Source organism: Euprymna scolopes, chromosome 10 (genome assembly GCF_053919585.1).
Source record: "Euprymna scolopes isolate OS-2025 chromosome 10, ASM5391958v1, whole genome shotgun sequence".
NCBI lineage: Eukaryota > Metazoa > Mollusca > Cephalopoda > Sepiida > Sepiolidae > Euprymna > Euprymna scolopes.
This window is the reverse complement of record NC_136491.1, coordinates 25,524,923-25,548,447: the sequence shown is the minus strand read 5'-3', so window position 1 is coordinate 25,548,447 and position 23,525 is coordinate 25,524,923. Positions and strand designations below refer to the sequence as shown.

Sequence of the window (23,525 nt, the reverse complement as noted above, 5' to 3'; positions counted from 1 at the left end):
TACCACTCCGGGTCAGAATGGACCTGGGAGCAATGGCAATTAAAGGGTGGTTCCAGATTCCCCAAAGCCTGCAAGCTGGGGCCTCAGTATTGGGTATAGTTTAAGTTCATATCCAGGACCAATGACAAGATGAAGAAATAGCAACTCAGATGGTTTGGACATGTGTTGAGGACCGATGATGACAATAGAAGTTGCTAGTCTCAGTCTTTTCTAGAATTATTATGATACGTGTTCTTCAGAAATGTCTGATCTATTCCCTGCTTCTTTTGTTCCAGCTCGTTTGACTCATTAGTCTAGTGGTCTTCATCAATTTGCTGTTTTTATACCTCATTATAATACAGCTTTCTATTCTAGTAGTTTCTTTCCAAAAACAGCAGGCTAGTGGAACTCTTCCTGCTGTCTGTTTTCATCCTACTTTTAACCTTGGTTATTTCGAGACTAAGGTCAATAGGCGTTGCCATCTCTCTGATAATCATTTTTTCGTCCTTGTTAGTTTTTTACATTAAGTGGCTTCACGCCTTGTCCGGAGCGATTTTCATAAAAAAAAATGTCAAGAATCAACCGACAGATAAAGCTGCTGCTAAGATGAAACCTGTAATCCGTGTCAAGTCGAGACAAAAATCCGCCATAAATTAATTAAGATTAGCACAAAAGACAATGAAGGATGAAAGTTGTGGCAGGAAATGTAAATTATCTCCAAGACTCTTAAAAGGAAATATGAGAAATTGTAAATAACCCCAGATTTCACAGGACTTATTAGTGTAGTGATCAGTGCAAAGATGACTATTACGTCGCTTTTTATCAACTTTTGCATTCTAAACCTTCTCGACTATCAGGGGGGGGGAGGGGGGACATTTCAAACAACGAATAGAAAGATGTCTCTAGGAGGCCACTTCAATGGTGACCCAGAAACATCTCAATTACGTCTTGACATTCCCTTCACAGCTTTTAATGAATGAAGTACGCAACGTTCAACTCTCCCGACCGTTGGCCAGTGGAGGGAGAAAATACCTGAGCCTAATTGTCATATTACTGACACCACGCGACGCTGCTGTGTGTGGCTGGGTCAAATCCATAAATACACGTGCTAGATTAGATTTTTATTTCCAAAGCACGAAACAAACAAACAAACAAACAAACAAACACACACACACACACACTGTTTATTTATATCAGATTAAGCACCAATAAAAATGCTCCAGTCGAGTATGGGATTTCTGTAGCGTTACACATGTTTACACACGCGTTAACATGTAAACAACCAACACACCGTAGACATTGACCGAAATGTTATGAAATTAACACTCAACCTTAGAATAGTAGTCCAAAGAATTCAAATTATCAATAAAACCAAGACAAGGAATAACTCAACTCATGTTTTTTCCGTCGAAACCAACATCTATTTCTAAGTTATTTTGTAAATAAAACGTGATCAGTCTGCATTCTTCTTTTTATAATCTTTTTCCTTTTTCCTTGCCGTGACGTCATCTCGCACACAGCTCGATCATTTGTCTAAAGCTGTCATACGTGGGTCCATGCTCTGTTACATTTCCTCCTTTGGCCAGAGTCAGAAAAATACTACATGTTGAATTATCTGTATATATGTAAGTCACGTACAGGCTACAAATCTGTAACAGAGCGCAAACGTGCGTATGGTAGCAGTGTGCAAATGACCGAGCTGTGTGCGAAGTGACATAGTGAGGAAGAACGAAAAAGATTATATAACAAAGAATGTGTACAGACCGATGATCACGTTAGAGAGAGGACACAGACGTGTTACACATATGGGCTGAGAGCGACAGGTTTGGACAAGAGACAAGGCATTATTCTGGAAAGTACCTAGAAATAAATGTCTGTTGTTTGACTTTAACCCCCCCCCAAAAGAAAAAATCGAGTTATTCCGTGTCTTCATTTCTTTGTAACTGTGTCTACATGTTAACATGTGTGTAACGTTACAAATCTATGCTGTACAATTGCACCAAATTTTATATGAGGCAGTTGTAACATGATGTAACGTGCACATGATGTAACGTGCTGTTTGATTTGTTACTCAATCGTTCATTAAGACTCGCGTGCTATCTACACTGATTTACATCAGCATGTGAAACAAAATAAACAAATTGTCCTATAGATGACAGACAACACCGGAAAATTTTGGAACCGGGCTAAAACCAGTTGTAAATTGGATTTCTGGTGGTGACGTCAACCCTACATTCTGATTAAAAAAAAAAAAATCGAGATCATGAACAATGAGAGAAATATTTAACTCTGGATTGAAATTATAAAAGTATTTCAAATTGAATGTGAAAATAAGAGAGCAATTAAATTCTGATCAAGGAATGTGGGGCGATGTAAATACAAAACACAAGTCAAAACAATAACAATGAAAGATAGAAAGAAGAGAGCTAAGCCAGTGACAAACTTCTGCCCTAATCCGATCGGCCATCACACATCACCTCAATACTGACCTGAACTCTCTCGCCTGTCAGATTATCATTTTGTAAAATAAATGAAACTTTGTTGATTTAAGTTGTTGTTAGATTACAAAAAGCCACAGTCATCAGAGTGTATATACTTAGGCACTCATTTCATAAAAGTGCGTCTATAAAATATATAGATGAAAAGATAACAAAATGTCCTTTCTTTCGAATATGAACATTATCTTTGAAAAAGATGGCCGCCCTTTTTATAAGCACTGTAAATTCATGACCTTTTACTGCTTCAATCAAGATGGTCAGTGTTATATTCCTAAATACTTAGGAAATAAAGACAAACGTGAGTTACACCGAGTGGTATGTGTAATGGGGTTTATTTATAATACAGAAACGTAAGGCTGCTCGCCTAAGGTAAATAGAAGTACATAGTAACAAGTATGGGGAAGAAAGTCTGATAATCAACACGTAAGACTATCCGTCTTACTGCGACTGCTTGTCTGCCGCTGTCTGCCCAAACAGTCCAATATATATATACAGTTTGTAACCGGTGTATAGCCAGTTATGTTCCTTCACAACACCTCCCCCTGAAGCTGAAATCTTCCTGATTTTAGCTTAAATACCTCTTCCTTTTAGGGTCAGGGCTTAATCTCCTGGTAACTTTTCTCTTTCTTGCGCTTTTCCTTCTGGTCAGCGTTACCCGGGGTAAAGGTTTCTGTCCAGCCCGTATGGTCGGTTCAGGCGAAATATTCATTGTTTGCGGTACACACGCTGGTTTTGGTATATCAAAAATATCGCACAATGTTTCCATTGGTGTCTCTTCCACATTTGGAGACAGTCTGGGACGTATTTGATTTCTGTGTCTTTTGCAGACAAAACTTAATCCTTGGATGGTATAGACCATGCTCCCAATCCTTTTTTTGATAATACCTTCAACCCACTGATTTCGTCCATTTTGAAAATTTTTGAAATATACATTTTCACCTGGGGAGAAGCACTTGGTATTAAGGTTTTCTTTTTTGAAAACTTTCTTTTTCTCTGGTAGCAGCCTATCGAAGACAGATCTTATCTTTCTTGCAAACATTAGCTCAGCCGGGGAAGAATTGACATTATTATTAGGATTTGGTGTCACCCTGTAAATTGCTAAAAATGTTTGAATACATTGTTCGTCTGTGTCCGTAGTAAGATTTTTCTTAAGTGCCCTTTTAAACGTATCTACAAATTTTTCGGCCAACCCATTCGATCGTGGATGGTACACAGGTGTTGTCATATGTAGAATATTTAGTGAGTCACAGAATTCTTTGAATTCATGAGCAGTAAATGCTGTTCCATTATCGCTCACTAAGGTTTTTGGCACTCCAAAACGGCTAAAAATTTCATTAAGCGCACTCACAGTGTTTTTTGCTGTTGGATGTCTAAACTTAAATATTTCTGGCCATTTTGAAAAAGAATCTACAATAATCAAGTAAAAATAACCATTTATAGGTCCCGCATAATCAATATGCAGACGTGACCAGGGTAGGTCCGTCTTTGGCCATGGCGTCGTTTTTACTGGAGGATCTCGAGCTGCTAATTGACATCCTCTGCATGTCTTGACACATTTTTCAACTTCCTTGTCCATACCAGGCCAGTACACATATCCTCTCATAAGGGATTTCATTCTCGAAATGCCCGGATGACCTGTATGAAATTCCTTCAGAATTTTCCTCTGTAACGTTAGTGGAATTACGATCCTCTCACCATACATGAGCACATCTTCACAGATGGAAAAAGGCGTTGTTTGATCTACCTTTTTATTTTTTTTTATCCATCCCAATTGATTTTTCATTTTCTTAATGAAAATGTCATTTACTGCCTCTTTTTTTATTTTTTCGAAAGTTACCGGAAGTTCACGTATCATATTACACATTGAACTTGTACATTCACTTTCGTCTTTAAGCGCAGCAATTACCGTTTCTTCGAAACTTTCGCTTCTTTTAGGGATCAACCGTGATAATGCATCTGCGTGTCCTAACTTTTTTGAGGATACATGTTCCATCTTAAACTGATAGTTTAAGAGGGTTACAGCCCATCGCTGTAATCGATTCGCAGTATGTGTGGGAATGCCTTTCTTTGATCCAAATATGGTAAGTAGGGGTTTATGGTCGGTTTGCAAAATAAAAGATCGTCCATGGAGAAATCGATTGTACTTTGTAATTCCAAATATTATCGACAGCGCCTCTTTTTCAATTTGGCTGTAATTTTTCTCCGCTGCAACCAACGTTCTTGAAGCATGGGCGATAGCTTTTGTCCTACCATCCTCATACTTGTGAAGTAATACAGCGCCAACACCGTAATCACTGGCGTCCGTTGCTAGTATTAGTTCCTTTTCTGGATTGAAATGTGCCAATAGACAGTAGACATCTTTTGATATTTTGGAAAGCAGATTCACATTCCTTATTCCAGTTCCATTTAACACCCTTTTTCAGTAACTCGTTAAGAGGAGCTCTTAAATTATGTATGTTAGGGATGTAAATTGCATAGTATTGAACTAATCCCAAAAACGATTTTAATTTTGTCACTGAATCTGGAGCAGGCATCTTTTCAATTGCTTCAGTCCTTTGTGGATCCGGTCTTCGACCCTCTTTGTCGATTATTTGACCTAGATATTTAATTTTTTTCATAAAAAAATCGCATTTTTCTGGGCTCAATTTAAAACCAAATTCCTGTATTCTTTTGAATACTTCTTTTACATGCTTCTTATGATCTTGCAAATTTTCACTTTTAATTAGGATATCGTCAAGGTAGGCCATTGAAAATTCCAACCCTGCCAGCATCGTGTCCATAATTTGCTGGAAAATAGCAGGAGCAACCTTTAATTCAAAAGGAAGCCTATTTAGCTTAAAAATGCCCTTATGAGTATTTATGCCTAAGTATTTGGAGCATTCATCGCTGATCTTAATTTGCAAGTAAGCATCTGAGAGGTCTATCTTAGAAAAAATTTTTCCTCCGTTAAGCTTAGAGAACAGATCTTCTGCGGACGGAAGGGGATAATTATGGTCCAATAGACAGTCATTTAAACCCGTTGAAAAATCTCCACAGACCCTTATTCTGTTATTTTTTTTCTTTACATACACGGTTGGACTTGCCCAATCTGTGTGGTTAACTTTTTCAATGACTTCCAGTTGTTGAAGTCTATCCAACTCTTTTTCGATTGCGTCCATCGCTGAAAAAGGCACATTCCTTTTAGGTTTGAATACTGGAGTGGCATTTTTCTTTAATTCAAATTTTGCCTCTGTCTTAATACAGAGTCCTAGTCCTTCGGCAAAAACATTGGGAAATTCAGTTTTCAAATCCTTCAGGAAGTCTTCCCTTTGGTTTGCTTTTTCTGCAGTTAAAACGTTACAAAACGAATTTATGGGTTTCTCCCATAAATTAAACAGGACAATCCAATCTACCCCAAACAGGCATGTATTCTTTCCTGGTACGACGTACACTTTGGATTTATGAGTCTGGTTAGCGAATGTCACTTTGCATTTTAATTCTCCCTTGAACTCTAATCTTTTGCCGCACACACTTCTCGCCGTCTTTCTGGTTTTTGTTAATTCAGGTCGACCTATCCTTTTCCATATATCTTCATTTATAATACTAATATCTGCACCGCTATCCAGAAGCAATGTAACCAGATGTCCATTTATCCGAACATCAACATATTTCCGTCTTTCGCAGCTTTTTTCTTTATTCATGCGAAGCGTATTTACATTATCGGTCCCTTGTCTTTTCTTCTGGGCACAGTATGTTCCCTTGTGACCTCTGAGACCACATTCATAACATATTTTGTTCCTAAACCAGCAGGTCTTATTGTTGTGTCTTAAACTACCACAACATTTACACTTTAGCTTTGGGTCTTTGTATCCTTTAAGGATCCTGTGTTCTTGGAACCTGGACTTTCTTGTGGTCCCTTGCCTTTTTACTTGCTGCACCTTAAAAATATTTTTCTCTTCAATGCGAGTGTTGTCTTTCTTTATGTTAATCAGACGTTGACACTCTTCAGTGACTTTTTGCAATGTTATGTTAGGATCCGCCTCCATAATTGTTAGGATCCGTGAACGTATATCTTTGTCCCTTGGTGCTGTGAGACCTTGTACAAAGATTAAACATTTAAATTGGTCTGCGGAAATTTCATTCAATTTAAATGATTCGCATAAACAGTTCACAGTGCAAGCATATTCTAGATAGTCTTCAGCTTCTGCCTTCTGAATGTTCAAACATTTGTATCTAGAGTGAAATAGGCTATCCCTTTTATCAAATATTTTCGACAAGGTACTAATTGTTTCCTCGAACGAAACCTCCTCCGGTTTTTTTGGTAGAATTAGATTTGCATACTTGGTGTTTTCATCAGTACCCAGTTTTTGTAGTAGCAGGGTAACTTTTTCCTCATCGGTCCAGTCTAAACATCTTTTCGTAAAAATTGTTTCGTATCTTCTGTAGTATGCAGGGAAAGTAACACCAGTATCCGGGGAGTAACGAAATTCCGTTAGTGAATTTGAAATACCCTCGGCAGAAAAATTAGTCTTCTTCCCGGTCGACGTTAGAATTAGCTTTTCTAAATTCTTTTGCTGTGTCGACATTTGTCGTTGTAGTATGTTTGTTTGTTCTTGTTGTGCCTCTAAAGTTTTTTGTGTTCTTTCTTGTTGTTGTTGCAGCTGTTGCTGTAGCTGTTGTTGTTGAATTTGTTGTTGTTGTTGTTGTTGCGCTAAAAATTGTTGAGTCATTTTTGTCTGTTCCTGGATGCTAAGGGCTAGAGCCTTAGTTAACTCTGCTAATTGTTCCATGTTAGCTTCTAGTACAAAAATGTCTTTTCGAATTCTACACAATAATTCCAAAGAAAAATCGTAAATTTACGTATATCGTAAATTAGTAGCAATATGCAGACACAACACGTTTCAACAAAGTTCATCCATAGTAATTCAACAGGCTTTGTAACATAATTCTTTTTTTTTTTTTTTTTTTTTTTTTTCAACAACGTAAGTTCATACACAAAATATTTCTTACTTCCCACGACAAATAGTTCCAATTATTTATATAAAGGCAATAACAAACAATTAATTTTCCAAAAAAAAAAAAATATATGGCTGCCGTTCCCACGTGGCATAAAATGGTACAATAGTCGTTGTATTTATATTTTTTCTTTCGAAACTCGTAATCCTTTAGTGTAGTTTCGAATTCAACTTGCGACCATTTTTTTTTTTTTTTTTTTTTTTTTTTACTTGTCAAAATAAATATAAATTCCACTTTACCTTGAACATGTTTCTATAATTTCTTGTGAGTTCTTTACAAAGAAAAATCCGTACTTTTCGCTACTTTAGGTAGGAAAAATTTTTAAATACATTGACGCACGTGGTCAAAAATCCTTGTGTAGTTTGTTTTTTTCGTAAAACAAAAAATCCTTGCATTGTACACAGTCCTTGGTACGGTAATTTATCTCTGTTAAGAGAAAGAACATCCTTTCGTCGCCATTGTTATATTCCTAAATACTTAGGAAATAAAGACAAACGTGAGTTACACCGAGTGGTATGTGTAATGGGGTTTATTTATAATACAGAAACGTAAGGCTGCTCGCCTAAGGTAAATAGAAGTACATAGTAACAAGTATGGGGAAGAAAGTCTGATAATCAACACGTAAGACTATCCGTCTTACTGCGACTGCTTGTCTGCCGCTGTCTGCCCAAACAGTCCAATATATATATACAGTTTGTAACCGGTGTATAGCCAGTTATGTTCCTTCACAACAGTCAGACTCTCGAAAAGAATGATCAATAGTCATATTTTGTCTGTTTAATAAATATGCCTGAAGGAACAAATGCTACCAAACGACACAAAAATATAATTTTTGTTTTTCATTAAAAGTTGAAATGGGATTATTAAGTTAGATGCATAAAAGCCTTTCTCTATGTAAAGTTAGGTTTGATTGTTTTGTTATACGGCATATCCACACTTTTTGGGTTATTTTACACTCGCCAGGTCGATGTCATTTAACAAGCTAACCAAATAAATAAATTAATATTAGATTTTTGGAATGGGAGATGATATGTATAATAATCTTCACAATCAAATAACACTGCAGCTTACGCACCATAATAGCACGTTGGAAGTCCTAGAGTGAACCTCGAGTCTATGACTTCTAGTTTGTGGCATTCGTGGTTTGTGTGGGTTGTGGCATTGTCTGATGTGGAAATTATTATATATATATCATTTCACATTAAAAAATCTAATATAATTACTTCATTTAATCACATAAATTAATAGACGAAGATATAATTTAATCTGTACATTTTCAGTATTTACTTCAACAGTGCTCAATAGGTAGAGCGAGGTAATATTCCGCATTTCATTTTCATGAGAATTCGTCAGCCTGATGAACTCTCACGAGAATGAAATGTGGAAGATCCTGTGTAGCTTAATTGCCATATATATTTTCACAACTTACTAATATATATATATATATATATATATATATATATATATATATATATGTATTAGAGCACTGTAAAAGTGGTGGACAAATGTTTGTTTAAATAGACATTTGGTGAGATAATTTACGGGCGCCGCTCCCGTGGGTCGATCGGTAAAACTGCTGACTATCAACGCGATGGTTCTAAGTTCAATCCTCAGCCTGGGGAAGGTGCTAGTCTAACAGCACTGATAAGTTGTGATACAATAAAACAGGACTGTATGTCGATGACTATATATATATATATATATATATATATATATATATATATATATATCCTATTACACTCGTTCTTATGCCTATAATCTTCAATCAAAATTTTAGAAAAATGTGTTAAGTAATTTTGGAGTTCACTTCAAATTATATATCTATGTAAAACAAAATGGTACTATGTGGCACAATGCTAATTGTTTTTAGTAAAAAATCAATTGAAGCTGTATCAACCAGATTGCAAAACGTTGGAGTTGTGGAGAACAGGTCCTGCGTTTCTATAAAATTCTCCTTAATTGTTGAAATAAATATTTTTCTATTTTAATAAATTATCATCTTCTTCCCATGTCATGGTATGTTCATGTCGTCGATGAAATCGTGGTTAGTGTTCTCTATAAGCCTCGGTTCATTGCATGTTCTCAGAGTCCGATAGTACTGCTGACACCAATTGCCCTGCACATCCAGTCTAATATCTTTATCCCTTGGCTCTCTTTTCCTCAGTTTCGTTCTCCAAGATGTGTCGTTCAATGCCCTCTTTTTCGTGCAATTCGTGTCCAACAAAGCGACTGCCTTTCCTTGATGGTCAGCATCAGCAAGCAATCAACCTTCATTCTTTGTAGGACTTCAGCATTTGACTCTCTTTGTCCAAGAAATGCTAAGCATTCGTCAATAGAACCACATCTTGGCTGCCTCCAAACGTTCACTCATCGCTTGATTGTTCAAGACTCACATCCGTATGTAAGAACTAATCAGACGTAACACTTTTCTTGATTCCAAGACTCAGATTTCGTGCACCCAGAATGCCTTTCATATTTATAAACGTTTTCTTCACAACAGCTATTCTGCATTTAATGTCTGGTTCTGATCGACCATCTGACGTAATCATGTTTCTGATATATTGCGGTTCCATTCACTGATAGATGACAATGCGGTATCTGAGTTTTACTTGTCTTCCTGCAGACCATTGAAAACCTCTTCTGACAGTTGATTGACAGCCCCGGTTTCAGGCTTATTTTATACACAGGTTCAATTATTTGCAAAATGGTCTCTGTCATTAATGACGATGAAAATCCGGCCATTAATGACCCAGAGAACCTTAAGGGAAGACCTACCAGCAGATGTATCTGACGACATAGGATGTGCCTATTGTTTTATTGTAGATCACACCTGGGGAGCTTGTTGCCGTTCCCGGGACATAACTGTTTTAGAGACGTCCCCACGATATGGACACATCAAATAAGACTAGCTGGCACAAGTAGTTTCACATATACACATAGATATAATGTAGACTTAATTGAGAGGAAATCTTGTTTAATCTCTCCTTTTACAATACGCAGCAAAGGTTAGAAGAATATGAGAAACAAAGTCTTTGGAAAATTCTGAAGCTTCTGGAATGTCAAAGTAATTTTTGGTTAGAATTAAAGTTTATGAGCCAAAGTCAAGTATTATGACTAATGTGTGCTCCTAAACTAAAGTTAAACAGTATTTCTATGTAGAGGCACTGACATAGAAAAGAATCCAAAGCAATGTAAATATTTTATATTATTTGAATTGTTCGGGCTACTGCTATTTTGAGTGTTATTTTTACAACGTTTTGGTCGATGTAACCTCCGACCTTCTTCAAAAGTATCTTTTTAACTATCGAATCTTTTCATTGAACTCAAACATCAGCACAGACTTTTGAACGGAACTCTTATTTAATCCATGAGTGTAGTATGCTTTCGTTCCACGAGCTATGATTGGGTAGAAAGTCTGGAGTAATTTACAATTGCATTTTGGGTGCTGCCCACACTGAGGATTGAACCTCCTACCTCTAGAAGAGTGTAACTTATGACTGGAATTTACCAAGTAATTTATCCACTACGCCACAGATCCGAGTTCGAAAAAATACACCTGAAGAAGTTAGGAAGTTACATTGACCGAAATGTTGTGAAATTAACACTCAACATGAGAAATATAGTCCAAAGAATTAAAATTATCAATCCTCATCTCAAAAATTCAAAAACGTAATGTGTTGTAATATTGTAAACTACTAAAAAGATGATAATGACCTGGAAATATGATAGCTGAGTGTACTCCCAAATGCGCGATCTTCATTTGTGATTTTCATGTCGATGATTCTCTTTTTGGCTCGTCCTTCAATGACATCCTTGGCTTCTTCAATTAATATATTGTCCTGTAATAAAAACAAAACAATGAAAATTAAAAAAAAAAAAAAAAAAAAAAGATTTTCGCAAAATACATTGTTTCTACCTAAAACTTTATCAATACAAAAAAAAAAAAGAACCTTTTGTTTTGATATTAAGTATTGAAATATAGAATGGAAAAAGAAAATTAAATAAAAATAAATTAAGATTTTGCATAAATTTATTTATTTCATAATATGACAATTGCTTCAGATATGAATATATGCTTTACTGATTAGTAAAAGATTGGACGAGTGTTTTGGAGAGATGGAGAAAAAATATAGGTTATTTGAGCCACATTATTATTAGGGCTATGACAATAGCATATTCTTTTCATTGTTTTGACTCTCTAGTATATATCCGACACAATTAGACAATTAATCAACCGAGAACCACATCACTCTATATAAAAGCATATAAGATATCAAATTTGTACATTTAAATTTCGACTTTAAAAAAAGGTAAAAGAAACCTGCACCTCCCCCAATATTTCCGTGTGATGGATCAAATATGTGGAGTTCGAGTAGACTTTGCAAGACCATTGTAGTGAGTTTATCTTGTAAAATGTGCTTCAACTGTTCGTTTGCTTATGCTAACAACCTCTCAACCGTTTTACGATAATTTAAGGTCATGCAGATATTGTAGGAAGCTATTTGGTATATGTTACAGAGTTCTTATATTTTTAGTTTGTTGAGTGGGTTAGTTGACTTATATAATGCTGTACCTGCTAGTGGGTAGTATACTGTTTGTTGTAGTTTATTCGATTTAGTGTTAGTCGTTATGTTCTTGGTTTGTTTGTTCTGGTTCTATATTATGTTTTTGTTGTATTAGTGTGTGTATAGAGTTTAGGAGGTTGGTTTATATTTTGGTGAATAAGTGTATTTCTTTTAGAAAGTCTATTTTTTGGATGCAATGAGACTGTCTTTTAAAATGTTTTGACATCATGTTATGATACTATAGACCGCTCCTTTCTTTCACAGTCGATTAGCTAGGAAAATAAATGACAAAGAAGGGGCCGACTCATCCATTGAGCTCCACAGACAAATGATGTCATGATATTTATTTGTTAATTTTCTGGATATTCGAGGGAGGGGCAAAGGTAGAAAATTCGGTAGGGTAGCTTCATAGAGATATAGGATACTGGCCAGTGTAAGGAGTTTTCTAACTTGGTAGAGAGAGCCCACTTTTATCCAAACAACTTAATGTTATTACTTACCAAACGTTTTTCCAGTTCAAAATTCTGTGGCACAGTTCTCCCAACAATATTGGCTGCGGAGTTGATTTCCAATGAATTTGTGAGCATTTTTGAGAAGTCTAATAAATTGGCCTTGTAATTGTTTGGGTCTGGACAGAATTTCAGTTTGTCCGTACGGCCAATCATTTCTTGGAATGTCCGGAATCCAAGTTTTGCCATTATTTCTCTCACCTTTAAAAATCAAAAATGAAAAAGAATTATTCAAGTTTTTCTCATTAAAAATATCCATCAAGACCATGAAAAAAAATAAAAATAAAAAAGAATTATTCAAGTTTTTCTCATTGAAAATATCCATCAAGACCGTGAAAAAAAATAAAAATAAAAAAAGAATTATTCAAGTTTTTCTCATTAAAAATATCCATCAAGACCGTGGGGAAAAAAAAGAAAAAAGAATTATCCAAATTTTTTTCATCAAGACCGTGAAAAAAAAGAAAAAAAAAAAAGAATTATCCAAATTTTTCTCAAGACCGTGAAAAAAAAAAAAGAAAAAAGAATTATCAAAATTTTTCTCATCAAAAAAAAGAAAAAAAAGAAAAAAGAATTATCAAAATTTTTCTCATCAAGACCGTGAAAAAAAAGAAAAAAAGAATTATCAAAATTTTTCTCAAGACCGTGAAAAAAAAAATGCAATTCAGTAAAATAAATGTTTACATGTACAAAATCTAAACATTTGATATATAAAGTTATCTTGTCAAGTTTTCAGAGTTAGACTCAAATAGCATTTAAGATGACAAATCAAACTTGGCTTCTGACTAACCAATTTTGATACTTATGCAGAAGAAGGATTGTGCTAACGGAATTTTCCAGGCTGTTTACATAAAATCCTAGAAAGGGCTGAATGAAAGTTTTGTGATTTTCTTTTGCAAATGCTGGCCAAGTTTTTCAAAAAACATTTCTATTATTACGAAAATAATTTGATGAAAATTTAATTAAAAAAAATTAAAACAAAATTCTTTTTGTTTTAATGAAGAAAACAAATTATTGGATAACTACAAAACTTTAAAAAAATATTAAAATTCAAACCAACAAAACACTCATTGTAAGGCAAGTTTCATGAATAAACAACTGATAGAAAACAAAAATCAAAAAGTTTTGATTTATTTTTATTCAGGATAAATACTAAATTAAAAAAAACAAAACAATAATGGCAAATGAATGGTTTCTTAAATGACTTTGGCTGCTTCGATTTCATTGACTCAGCATTTCGGCATAAACTGCACAGATAATTCTGACAATAACAGGTCTTTATTTTGCATAAGTATCCCATATTAAGTAATCTTACTCCTCACCGTTCTTCTGTCTATAAGTTTTGCTTCATCTCATGGGATGTGGCGGTGGTTAATGACATGGACTTAGTGGGGCAGGTTATCTCGAGATTCCATAAGAATCTTTCACTTAGTGACATAAGCACCAAAATTGGCACAAATAAGGTTCAGAACATACATTTTAAGAAAACGTTAACCATCAGAAAATTCAAGATGGCTGCCAGTTTTCAAGATGGCTGCAGAAGCAAACCTGACAAATTTCAATTTTGGTGCTTGTATCACCAAGTGAAAGTTTGTTTGTTTGTTTGTTTGTTTGTTTTGTTTTACGGCATATCAACCACTTTGGGGTCATTTAATGCCGAAAGGTTCGTTATGTTGTGTTAAATATTGGTTTGTTCTTCTTAAGGTTTTTTTTTTTTTTTTTTTTGGGGGGGGGGGGTCTTTCCTTATATTTTGAGTATATTTTAGTTTCTTTCAGAAAATTGATAATTTTTTGGGGATCAATCTTGTTTAATATTGTTTTCAGATTTTTTTCTTGGTAATACTTTGTTCGGATTTGTTCAAGGTCAATGCAGTTTGTCAGTATATGGTGTATTGTGTAGGGTTCTTGACACGTTATACAGTTTGGTGTCTCCTCCCCTTTTAGTAGATGTGAGTGGGTGATGTGAGTGTGACCTATTCGCAGTCTGGTCATTACTACCTCTTCCTTTCTTGTTAACTTTTTGGTGTCTCTCGTTCCAATATTTGGTGTTATTTGGAATAGTTTGTTTTTGGTGCATGAGCTCCAGTTTTCTTGCCATTTTCTCTTCAAAAATGTGTTTATTTTAGTCTTTAGGTCTGTATAGGGGATTTTTCCACTTATGTGGTTTTGTTGCAGAGTTTCCTTTGCTGCCTTATCTGCTTGTTCATTCATGTATATGCCGATATGGCTTGGTATCCAGCAAAAGATAATGTTTTTTTTCATGGTTATGGCATCTATTTTGTTTAGCAATTTTGTAATAAGTGGGTTTGTCATTTTTTTTTCTTTTAGAGATATGAGTATTGAAAGTGAGTCAGTAAATATGATATATTTTTGATGGTCATCATTGGTTATTATATTCAGTGCCAAATCTATGGCTGTTGCTTCTGCGCTGAAAATAGAAGATTCGTTTGGGAGCCTTTTCTTTAGTTTTATTTTTTTGTGGATGGCTGCGCATCCTACTTTATCTCCATCTTTTGATCCGTCAGTGTAAATTTGTGTATATTCTTTGTATGTATTCTGGATGATAAGTAGTTCTTCATGGAAGGTTGATGGGTGGGTTTTCGTTTTGGGATATTTATTTAATTTTAATATTATGTGTGGTTGTTTGATCATCCAGGGTGGAGTTTTTGATTTGTTATATTTATGTATTTTTGTAATGTCCATTTGGGCTTCTGTGAGAAGGTTTTTTATCCGGAGGCTGTAGGGCTTGATATCTTCTTTCTTGTTGAAGAGATGTGTGTATTGTGGGTGAAGGGTACATTGATATGCAGGATTTGTTGGACTTGATACCAGCTTTAGGTAATATTGTAGCGCTAACTTCTGTCGTCTTAGAATCAGTGGAGGCTCGTGGGCCTCTATATAGAGGCTTTCTACTGGAGAGGTTCTAAATGCTCCCAAGGCTAATCTTAATCCTTGATGGTGGATTGTATTTAGTTCTTTTATGTAGGACTTCCTTGCTGCTCCATAGATGAAGCATCCATAGTCCATTTTAGATCTGATTAGAGTTTGGTATAATTTTAATAATGTGACTTTGTCTGCACCCCAATCGGTGTGTGCTAGGACTTTGATCAATTGCATTGTCTTTTGGCATTTTGCTTTTAAATATTTTATATGCGGTATAAAGTTCAATTTTTTATCAAATATAATACCTAAATATTTATGTTGGTCGGTAAGTGGGATGTTCTTGTTATCCAGTTTCAGGTTGGGGTCGTGGTGGAATTTTCGTAATTTGCAAAAGTGGATGCATTTAGTTTTTTCCTCTGAGAATGTAAATCCATTTTCTATGGCCCATTTGTTTATTTTATTCAGACAGAGTTGTAGTTTGCGTTCGGCTGTTTGTATATATTTAGATTGGTAGTATATAAGTAGGTCGTCCACGTATAGGGCATTTTCAATTCCTGGGTCTATGTTTTTTATGATATTGTTTATTTTAATGTTGAAGAGGGTGACAGACAGGATACTGCCTTGGGGGACCCCCATTTCTTGATCTTTTTGGACTGAATAAGTGTTGTCCATCCGTACTTGGAAGTTTCTATTTGTTAAGAAATTTCTGATAATTTCTGGCATTCTACCCCTAAGTCCTAGTTCATACAGGTCTTTTTGGATTCCGTATTTCCAAGCGGTGTCATACGCCTTTTGCATGTCAAAAAAAATTGCTATTAGATGTTCTTTTTTTGCAAATGCTTCTCTTATGCGTGTTTCCAGTTTTATTAAGTGATCGGTGGGGCTTCTATTTTTCCTGAAACCCGACTGGCTTTCTGTAATTAGATTTTTGCTTTCCAAGTACCAATTTAATCTTTCGTTAATCATTCTTTCAAAAGTTTTGCACAAACAACTAGTTAGTGCAATGGGTCGGTAGTTTGTTGGGTTTGTATGGTCTTTTTTTGGTTTGGGTATTGGGATTACTGTTGCCTGCTTCCAGTTTTTTGGAATGTTGTTAGTTATCCATATCTCATTGTAAATTTGTAATAAGTAGTCCAGTGATGGTTTTGGTAGTTTTTTGAGGAATTGATAATGGATCTCGTCGGGGCCGACTGCTGTATCGGGAGATTTGTTTATTGCCTCCTCTAGTTCTGCACTGTTGAATAATTGATTGTAGTTTTCTTCATTTTTTGATTTGAAGTTTATTTTTATTTTTTCTTCATTTTTCTTTATAGCTTGGAATTTTTTATTTTGTTTTTTTGATGATGAGTTCATTGAGAATTGTTCTGCTAATTTATTTGCGATATTTTGTTTGTCGGTAATCTTTGTGTTGTCGCAAATAAGGTGTTTAATAGGGTTCTTTGTATTTTTTCCTGCTATTTTTCTGACCATCTCCCATACTTTTTTGGGTTTTGTGTTTTGATTAATTTTTGTTACATAATCTTTCCACGAGTTCCGTTTTGATTCTTTGATAGTTTTCCGTGCTTTGGCTTTGCTGTTTTTATAGGTGTCCAAATTTTCTTTCGTTGGACTGTTTTTAAATTTCCTTAGGTTTGCACGTCTGGCTCTTATAGTTTCTTTGCATTCTTTATTGTACCAGGGTTTGTTATATTTTGTAGTAGTGGAACTTTTTGGTATGTTCTCCTCGGCTATTGTGAGTAGGGTGTTGCTGAAATATGTGATGTGTTCTAAGTCAGGATTCGCTTCAGGTATTAATCTGTATTGACATGTATTTTGGAAATTTTCCCAATTTGCCTTTTGTAAATTCCAGCGGGGTGTTTTGTCTTCTGGCTTGGGATTCTCGTTTTCTATTATGATTGGGAAGTGGTCACTTCCGCATGCATCCTTATGTGTTCTCCAGCTATAATCCATGTATATAGTTGGGTCACATAGTGTTATATCGATTGCTGATAGGGTTCCCGTTGGTGGGTGCATATATGTATTCTCTTTGTTGTTGAGTAGGCATAGATCGTTTTGGTTAATTATTTTTTCTATGGTTTGGCCTCTTTTGTTGTTTTTTTTACTGCCCCACCATATATTATGACTATTGAAGTCTCCCAACAGTAGAAAAGGTTTAGGTAGTTGTTTGATTATATTGTTTAATTCAGTTTCGTTTATTGTTTCATTTGGTGGTATATAGAGTGAGCATAGGGTTATTGTTTTGTGTAGTGTTGCAGTTATTGCAACAGCTTGCATATTTGTTTTTAAGTTCACTTTGCTGTGTGGAATGTTTTCGTTTATCAGTATTGATGATCCACCGGTGGCTTTGCATGATAATTTGTTTATGTGGTTGTATATTGAGTAGTGTTTTATGTTAATTTTGTCATTTTCTTTTAAGTGTGTTTCCTGTAGGCAAATTATTGCAGGACATAAGGATTTGATAAGTATTTGCATTTCTTCGATATTAATTTTTAATCCTCTTATGTTCCACTGTAGGATTTTGTTAGTCATGGTTTATATTTTCTTTTGGTTTTGGACTGTTGGTGTTTATGTCTACGTCCATAGTTTCGATGTTAGTTTGGGTGTTTCTTTTGGAAGTGGATGGTCTGTTTCTTGTTTCTGGTGAGAGGCTTTTTTTGGGTTTTGGTCTGGGACTTTTAGATTTACTTTGTCTTGACTGTCTTTTTTGGCTATCAGTTTCAACTAGTTCAAATTTATTTTCATTTTCAATTAATACTAATTCTGTTTTTTGTTTGTCATTTTGTTTTTGGGGGGTAGTTTTTTTGTTGTTCTGTTCTATTTCCATTTTTTCTGTTGTTGTGTGTTTATTTTTAACATCTGTTTTTGTCCTTGTTTGTGACTTGGATCTTTCACGTTTTGATAATTGAGGAGGTTTCATTTCTTTAGGGATTGATTCCTCAATATTGATGGAAGTTTTTCTGATTTCCTTTGTTTCGTTTTCTTTTATACTGGGTTGTTCGTTTCTGACTTTTATTTGGCTGTTGGAGTTTATTTTCAGTTCTGATAAAAAAGATTTTAATTCTTCAAGTATGTTCTTTAGTTCTTTTGCTAGGTTTGCAATTTCTGGAGCAAGGTTTAGTTCATTGTAGTTGTACATTTTGTTTGCTTGTTGGGTTATTGTGGCATATGAGTTTTTGGTGCGATTTGTGACTTCTTTGCGGGCTTCTTGGAAGGTTATATTTTTTTGATATTTGATTGTTATTATTTCCTTCTCTTGATTATATATTTTGCACTGTTTTGAGTGAGAGTGGTGCTCTTCTTGACAGTTTGTGCATTTGGTTTTATTTGGACAGTCTTCTTCATCGTGGTCTGGGTTTTTTTCACTGCAGTTTCCACATGTGAAGAATCTTAGACATTGGTCTTTATTATGTCCAAACTTTTGGCAGTTGTAGCATTGTAAAGGTTTTGGGATGTATTGTTCTATTTTCGTTCTTTCATAACCTATATTGATGGTCTCTGGTATTTGAGGATAATTGAATGTTAATATATAAGTGTTTGTATATATTACCTCTCCTTTTTTTTTAAATGTGATTCTTTTTACATCTGTGACCCCTTGGTTTTTTAGTTCTGTTTTGATTTCTTCTGTTGTGCAGACGGAGATTTCCTGGTTTTTTATGACTCCTTTGGAGTAGTTTAGTGTTTGGTGTGGATAAGCTTTGATGTTTGTTTCATGCAATTTTTGTAGTTGAAGTAGAGTTTTGGCCTGTTTTTTATTTAGTACTTCTACCAATATGGTACCATTCCTTAATTTTTTGACATTTTTAGGTGTTATTTTGCTTGATATTACCTTTTGGATAATGAAGGGTGACATTTTAGTTAACGGTATATTAGACGTTGCTTCTAGCACGATGAATCTTGGAAAGTTTGTATCTTCATTGTCGCTGTCAGAGTCAATTTCTGTGTGTGGTCTCTTGGATTTTTTGGTATTCATAATAATTTTTGAAAAATTCATCAGCCATGCTCCCCACCCTCCTCGGAGCCCCTTATGGGGAAGAACTATGAGGGGGTAAATCCCATTCGCCTCGGTTCTCCAGGGCTACATAGCTGGTATACTCAAACATGGGGAGGTTTCCAAGCATTCACAATATATGGTTATGCCCACCCAAGTATGGGATTTCCCTGTATTTTTATTATTCCTGATGGTTACCTTTTTCCCAGCTTGATTGACCCTTCAGCCATCGCTTATTAATTCAGTTTATTGTTTATGTTGAGTGTTAGTGTGTTTTTGTTTGGATTGTCTGAATTAGTGCTTGTCATGACCAACCGATTGATTGGATCGGGCCTATCCAACCTCCCGTCTAGCCTAGTAAGGGCCAAACTGGTGTGTTGTAGTATCATGTTATTATTTCCTAGGCATGTTCCACTCAACCACCAGGATCCCGTTCTTAATGCATTACGGGTTGCCACCAACGGTCAACTGGTGGTCCCATTGAAGGATTTTTACCCTCTGCAGGGGGGCAGTTGGTATGTTCTATCGCCCTACCAACTAGGCAAAAAAAAAAAAAAAAAAAAAAAAAAAGGTGAGGAGGTGAAGGAAAAAGAAAACGAGGGAGGGGAGGGGGAGGAGAATGTTGTTTTTGTTTTTGTTTTCGCAGAACATGACTAAGTTTTGCAAAAGGGAATAAAAAAACAAAGACATCTATGTAGGTGCGTTTCATCTCAGGAAGTCAGTAGACAGCCTGATCTGGTAGCACCAGCCAAGTGAAAGATTGTTTCAGCAATCTGCCTCTACTAACTGATAGCCTGGTCGTTTCAACCTCGAATCCTGTTCGTTCCACAAAATCACATTCACTTAAGATGTTTGCAAACTTCATGTTATTGCTTCCGTAAGTACCCGATATCTTTCTAAAAAAAGAAAGATAACTAAAAAATTATTGGGGGAACCAATACCAATAATAGAATCTTTGAATTCATACGATATGATGAAGATGACCAGTGCCACATAATTATGTTTATCTCATGGCAATCAGTGTGCCAACATAATTATAGTCTAAGTATAGTTTAATAAGTTGTTTATCTCTGCTATTATAGAAAAGCCACTTTATGAGTAAGTTAGTTCCCTCCTCATAGGTTCCGAAACGGCTGAGCATATCTTTTACAAATTTCGAACAAAGGTAATTTATATGTCTATATGTTTGTTATTATGAGGGCTGGGACAACAGCATATTCTTCTCATTGTTTTTACTCTCGAGTGTGTATCTGTTGATATCTTATATGCTTTTATATAGAGTGATGTGGTTCTCGGTTGATTAACTGTATCTAATTCTGTCGGATATATACTCGAGAGTCAAAACAATGAAAAGAATATGCTGTTGTCATAGCCCTAGTTAGTATGCATGCTTTTAGATATGTTTTGTATAGAAATTCACGCGACAAGTATCAAAAGTCAAAAAGAATCCGATCCTAAAAATAGTTTTTGTTTTATAGATAAAAAGAAAATTTTTACAGGGGAATATTTTACGTTAAACGAGATAAAATCTTAGGAAATCATTTCTTCTTAAGAACCCCCCCCCCCCAAATTATTGACATCTCGAGATATAGCTCAGTGGCACAGCATTCACCTACATATCGAATGATCCCGTGTTCAAGCCCAGATATATCTCATTTTATTTTAATTTTTTTTTAGTTCAATTTGCAATAAAAGAGGTACCATTTAAAATCGCAGCAAATCATTTCTTCATTTGCATATTTTAAAACTAAACATTAATCAGAAGTGACTTTTCCAGAGCATTCATCGTCAAGCCCAAATATCAGCTGACGTCATATTGTAAACAAACACAGACGGAATTTGATGAACAACATTATTATTTTTTTTTGCAAATTAGTCCACTGGCCAAATTATTACTCTTAATATATCATATTCAATAGAGGATTGATTCTATAGTAATACATATGCAATCTGCAAAAATTAAAATATTGTGTTTAGCGTATTGTATCACTGGGCAACGCCAGGCGTCCAGCTAGTTAAATCTATGATTAGTTCAGTTTAGCTCTGTGGCATATCAACGTTTTTTAAAGAAAATTTCTTCCTTTGAATATTGTGATGCTGAGTATGGGGCAGTCAAACCAGCTGCCAACATTGCCTTGCTTTATATTGAAACTAGCCGAGAGCTCTTTTTAGTATCCTCGTTGTTCCCTTACTTTTTTTTTCATTTTTCTTAAACTTTTTCTTCTAGGGGATGGGACATCCAACCAGATGTCTGACATTTACCCCTATTTTAGTGAGTCCAACCAAGAGATCTTTTCAGGATTCTACTTTCAGTGCAATCGTTTGTATTTCACTTGCACTTGGTTCACCAGGTATGCTTGCTATGTACTTTTTTTCCTTACCATTTATGGGTTATCTAATGTTGAATAAAGTTGTTGAATTCTAAAGGTAGGATAATTATTTATATTTCTAGAATCTTTTACTTTCAGAATACATTGTACGACTCTTGAAACCATTACTCTTTGAAAAGCATGCCACATTGGCATTGGTAATCTTCTTTGTTCCAAACACGGTTGACCCTCAGCCATTGCCTTCTAATATCTATTTAGAGAAGAAAAATGGTTTTTAGAGGAAAAGAGGCGAGAAATATGTTTTTTAGTTTTTGAAAAATCAAATTAAATAACATCCATCTATAGCCTTTAGCCGTGCAGAGCACAGACCATCCGCAACTTTTATAGATGCTTTTGTAGCAAGGAGTTCTTTTTTTGGGGGGTGAGGGTGCTGGCTCCACGCCCAACCATCCCAGAAGGTACATGCAGCACTTAGCCTTCCCAAATGGTCACCCACCTAGTACTGGCCAAGCTCAACGTTGCTTAACTTCAGTGATCTGGCGAGAACCGGTGTATCAACATGATTGTGTCATACTATTAAATAACATGGTTTGGAATAAGTTTATATATAGTAAGACATGAGGTGACCGGATGATTGATCGAATTGGGCCACTGTTCAATCTCCTGCTTAACCAAAGTAAAGGCTGAAATGGAAGAACAGATCGACCACCAGGATACTGTGTTAAGGCATCACAGGTCGCCACCCACAGCCAACAGTTGGCCTTGATTTTGAGTGGATACTCCTCTATATGTGATTGCAATCAACAAATTTGTAATCCTTTGATAAGCTTATGATATATTATGCTTGTTGTATGATCATCTCCGGTTAAGTTAGATCACAGATTATAATCTTGGTTTTGGTTTGAGGGGAGGCAAAGGTTTAGGAGAAGGAAATACCAATATAATATAAAGTGGACGATATCAGGAGTGCACAAACTTTTTAACTATGAACAACAAACTATACAATGCCCTAAAGAAAACAGCACAACAGCTTTATTTTAAAACTTATTGAAAAAAAAAATCAATTCAGGTAACTTGATTATGTAGTAGAGATGATATCTATTCAATGTATATGTCTTCAGGCTCAATTACCACCTCGATACAGGCTCAGAACTCGGAGTATGCCTTTTCCACAAGTGCTGGTGGGAGCTCGGTGAATACTCGGAAGATGGTAGTGATCAGGTTGGCTTTGGTGTTTTGGGAGGTCATGATGGTGATGTTCTCGAAGTATCTGGGCTACTGGATACACATCTGATGGACCACGTTGAATACAACAGATTCATATTGGTTATATTTGGTGCTACCTAACTTTTAAGTGAAAGAAATATTAAAAGAAACAATTAAGAGAGGAGCACCACAGGATTATCTCCCCTAACATGATAGGGTGACATATTCACTCCTCTTCAATATTCTAAAGAAGTTTGACATCTATTTTTACTTTATTTGTGAGGTCAAAGGAGACTGATGATTTTTGAAATGGCCAAAAGGCCATTTCAAAAATGGCTCATACTCTGTTGGCTTTGGAGCCGAGGTAACTGACCGGCTGAGATATGAAACCTATAAAATTAATACATTGTGAAAAGTTATATTAAATTTTTTTTTTTCCAAAAGAGTCACTTTTTATCAAGGCCCAGAGGCCACTCAAGGATAAGGGTTAATGAGTGTATGGTAGTCAATGGGACAATATTGTAGTAATTGTCAGTAGTGGAAATTTGATAAATTGGATTATTTAAAGTGACAGC

The 23,525-nt window shown here is 35.3% G+C and overlaps 1 protein-coding gene across 2 annotated transcripts in view; it reads right to left on the bottom strand.

Moving 5' to 3' along the window:
* Nucleotides 1-23,525, bottom strand: part of LOC145285867 (uncharacterized) — a 510,918-nt gene that overhangs the window by 129,264 nt on the left and 358,129 nt on the right. For both annotated transcript variants that reach the window (XM_080134312.1, XM_080134311.1), the window contains 2 exons: nt 12,538-12,747; nt 11,187-11,311 (listed from right to left, as the gene is read on the bottom strand). In XM_080134312.1, coding sequence (XP_079990438.1) covers nt 11,187-11,311; nt 12,538-12,747 — 335 coding nt within the window. The remainder of the gene's footprint in view (nt 1-11,186; nt 11,312-12,537; nt 12,748-23,525) is intronic.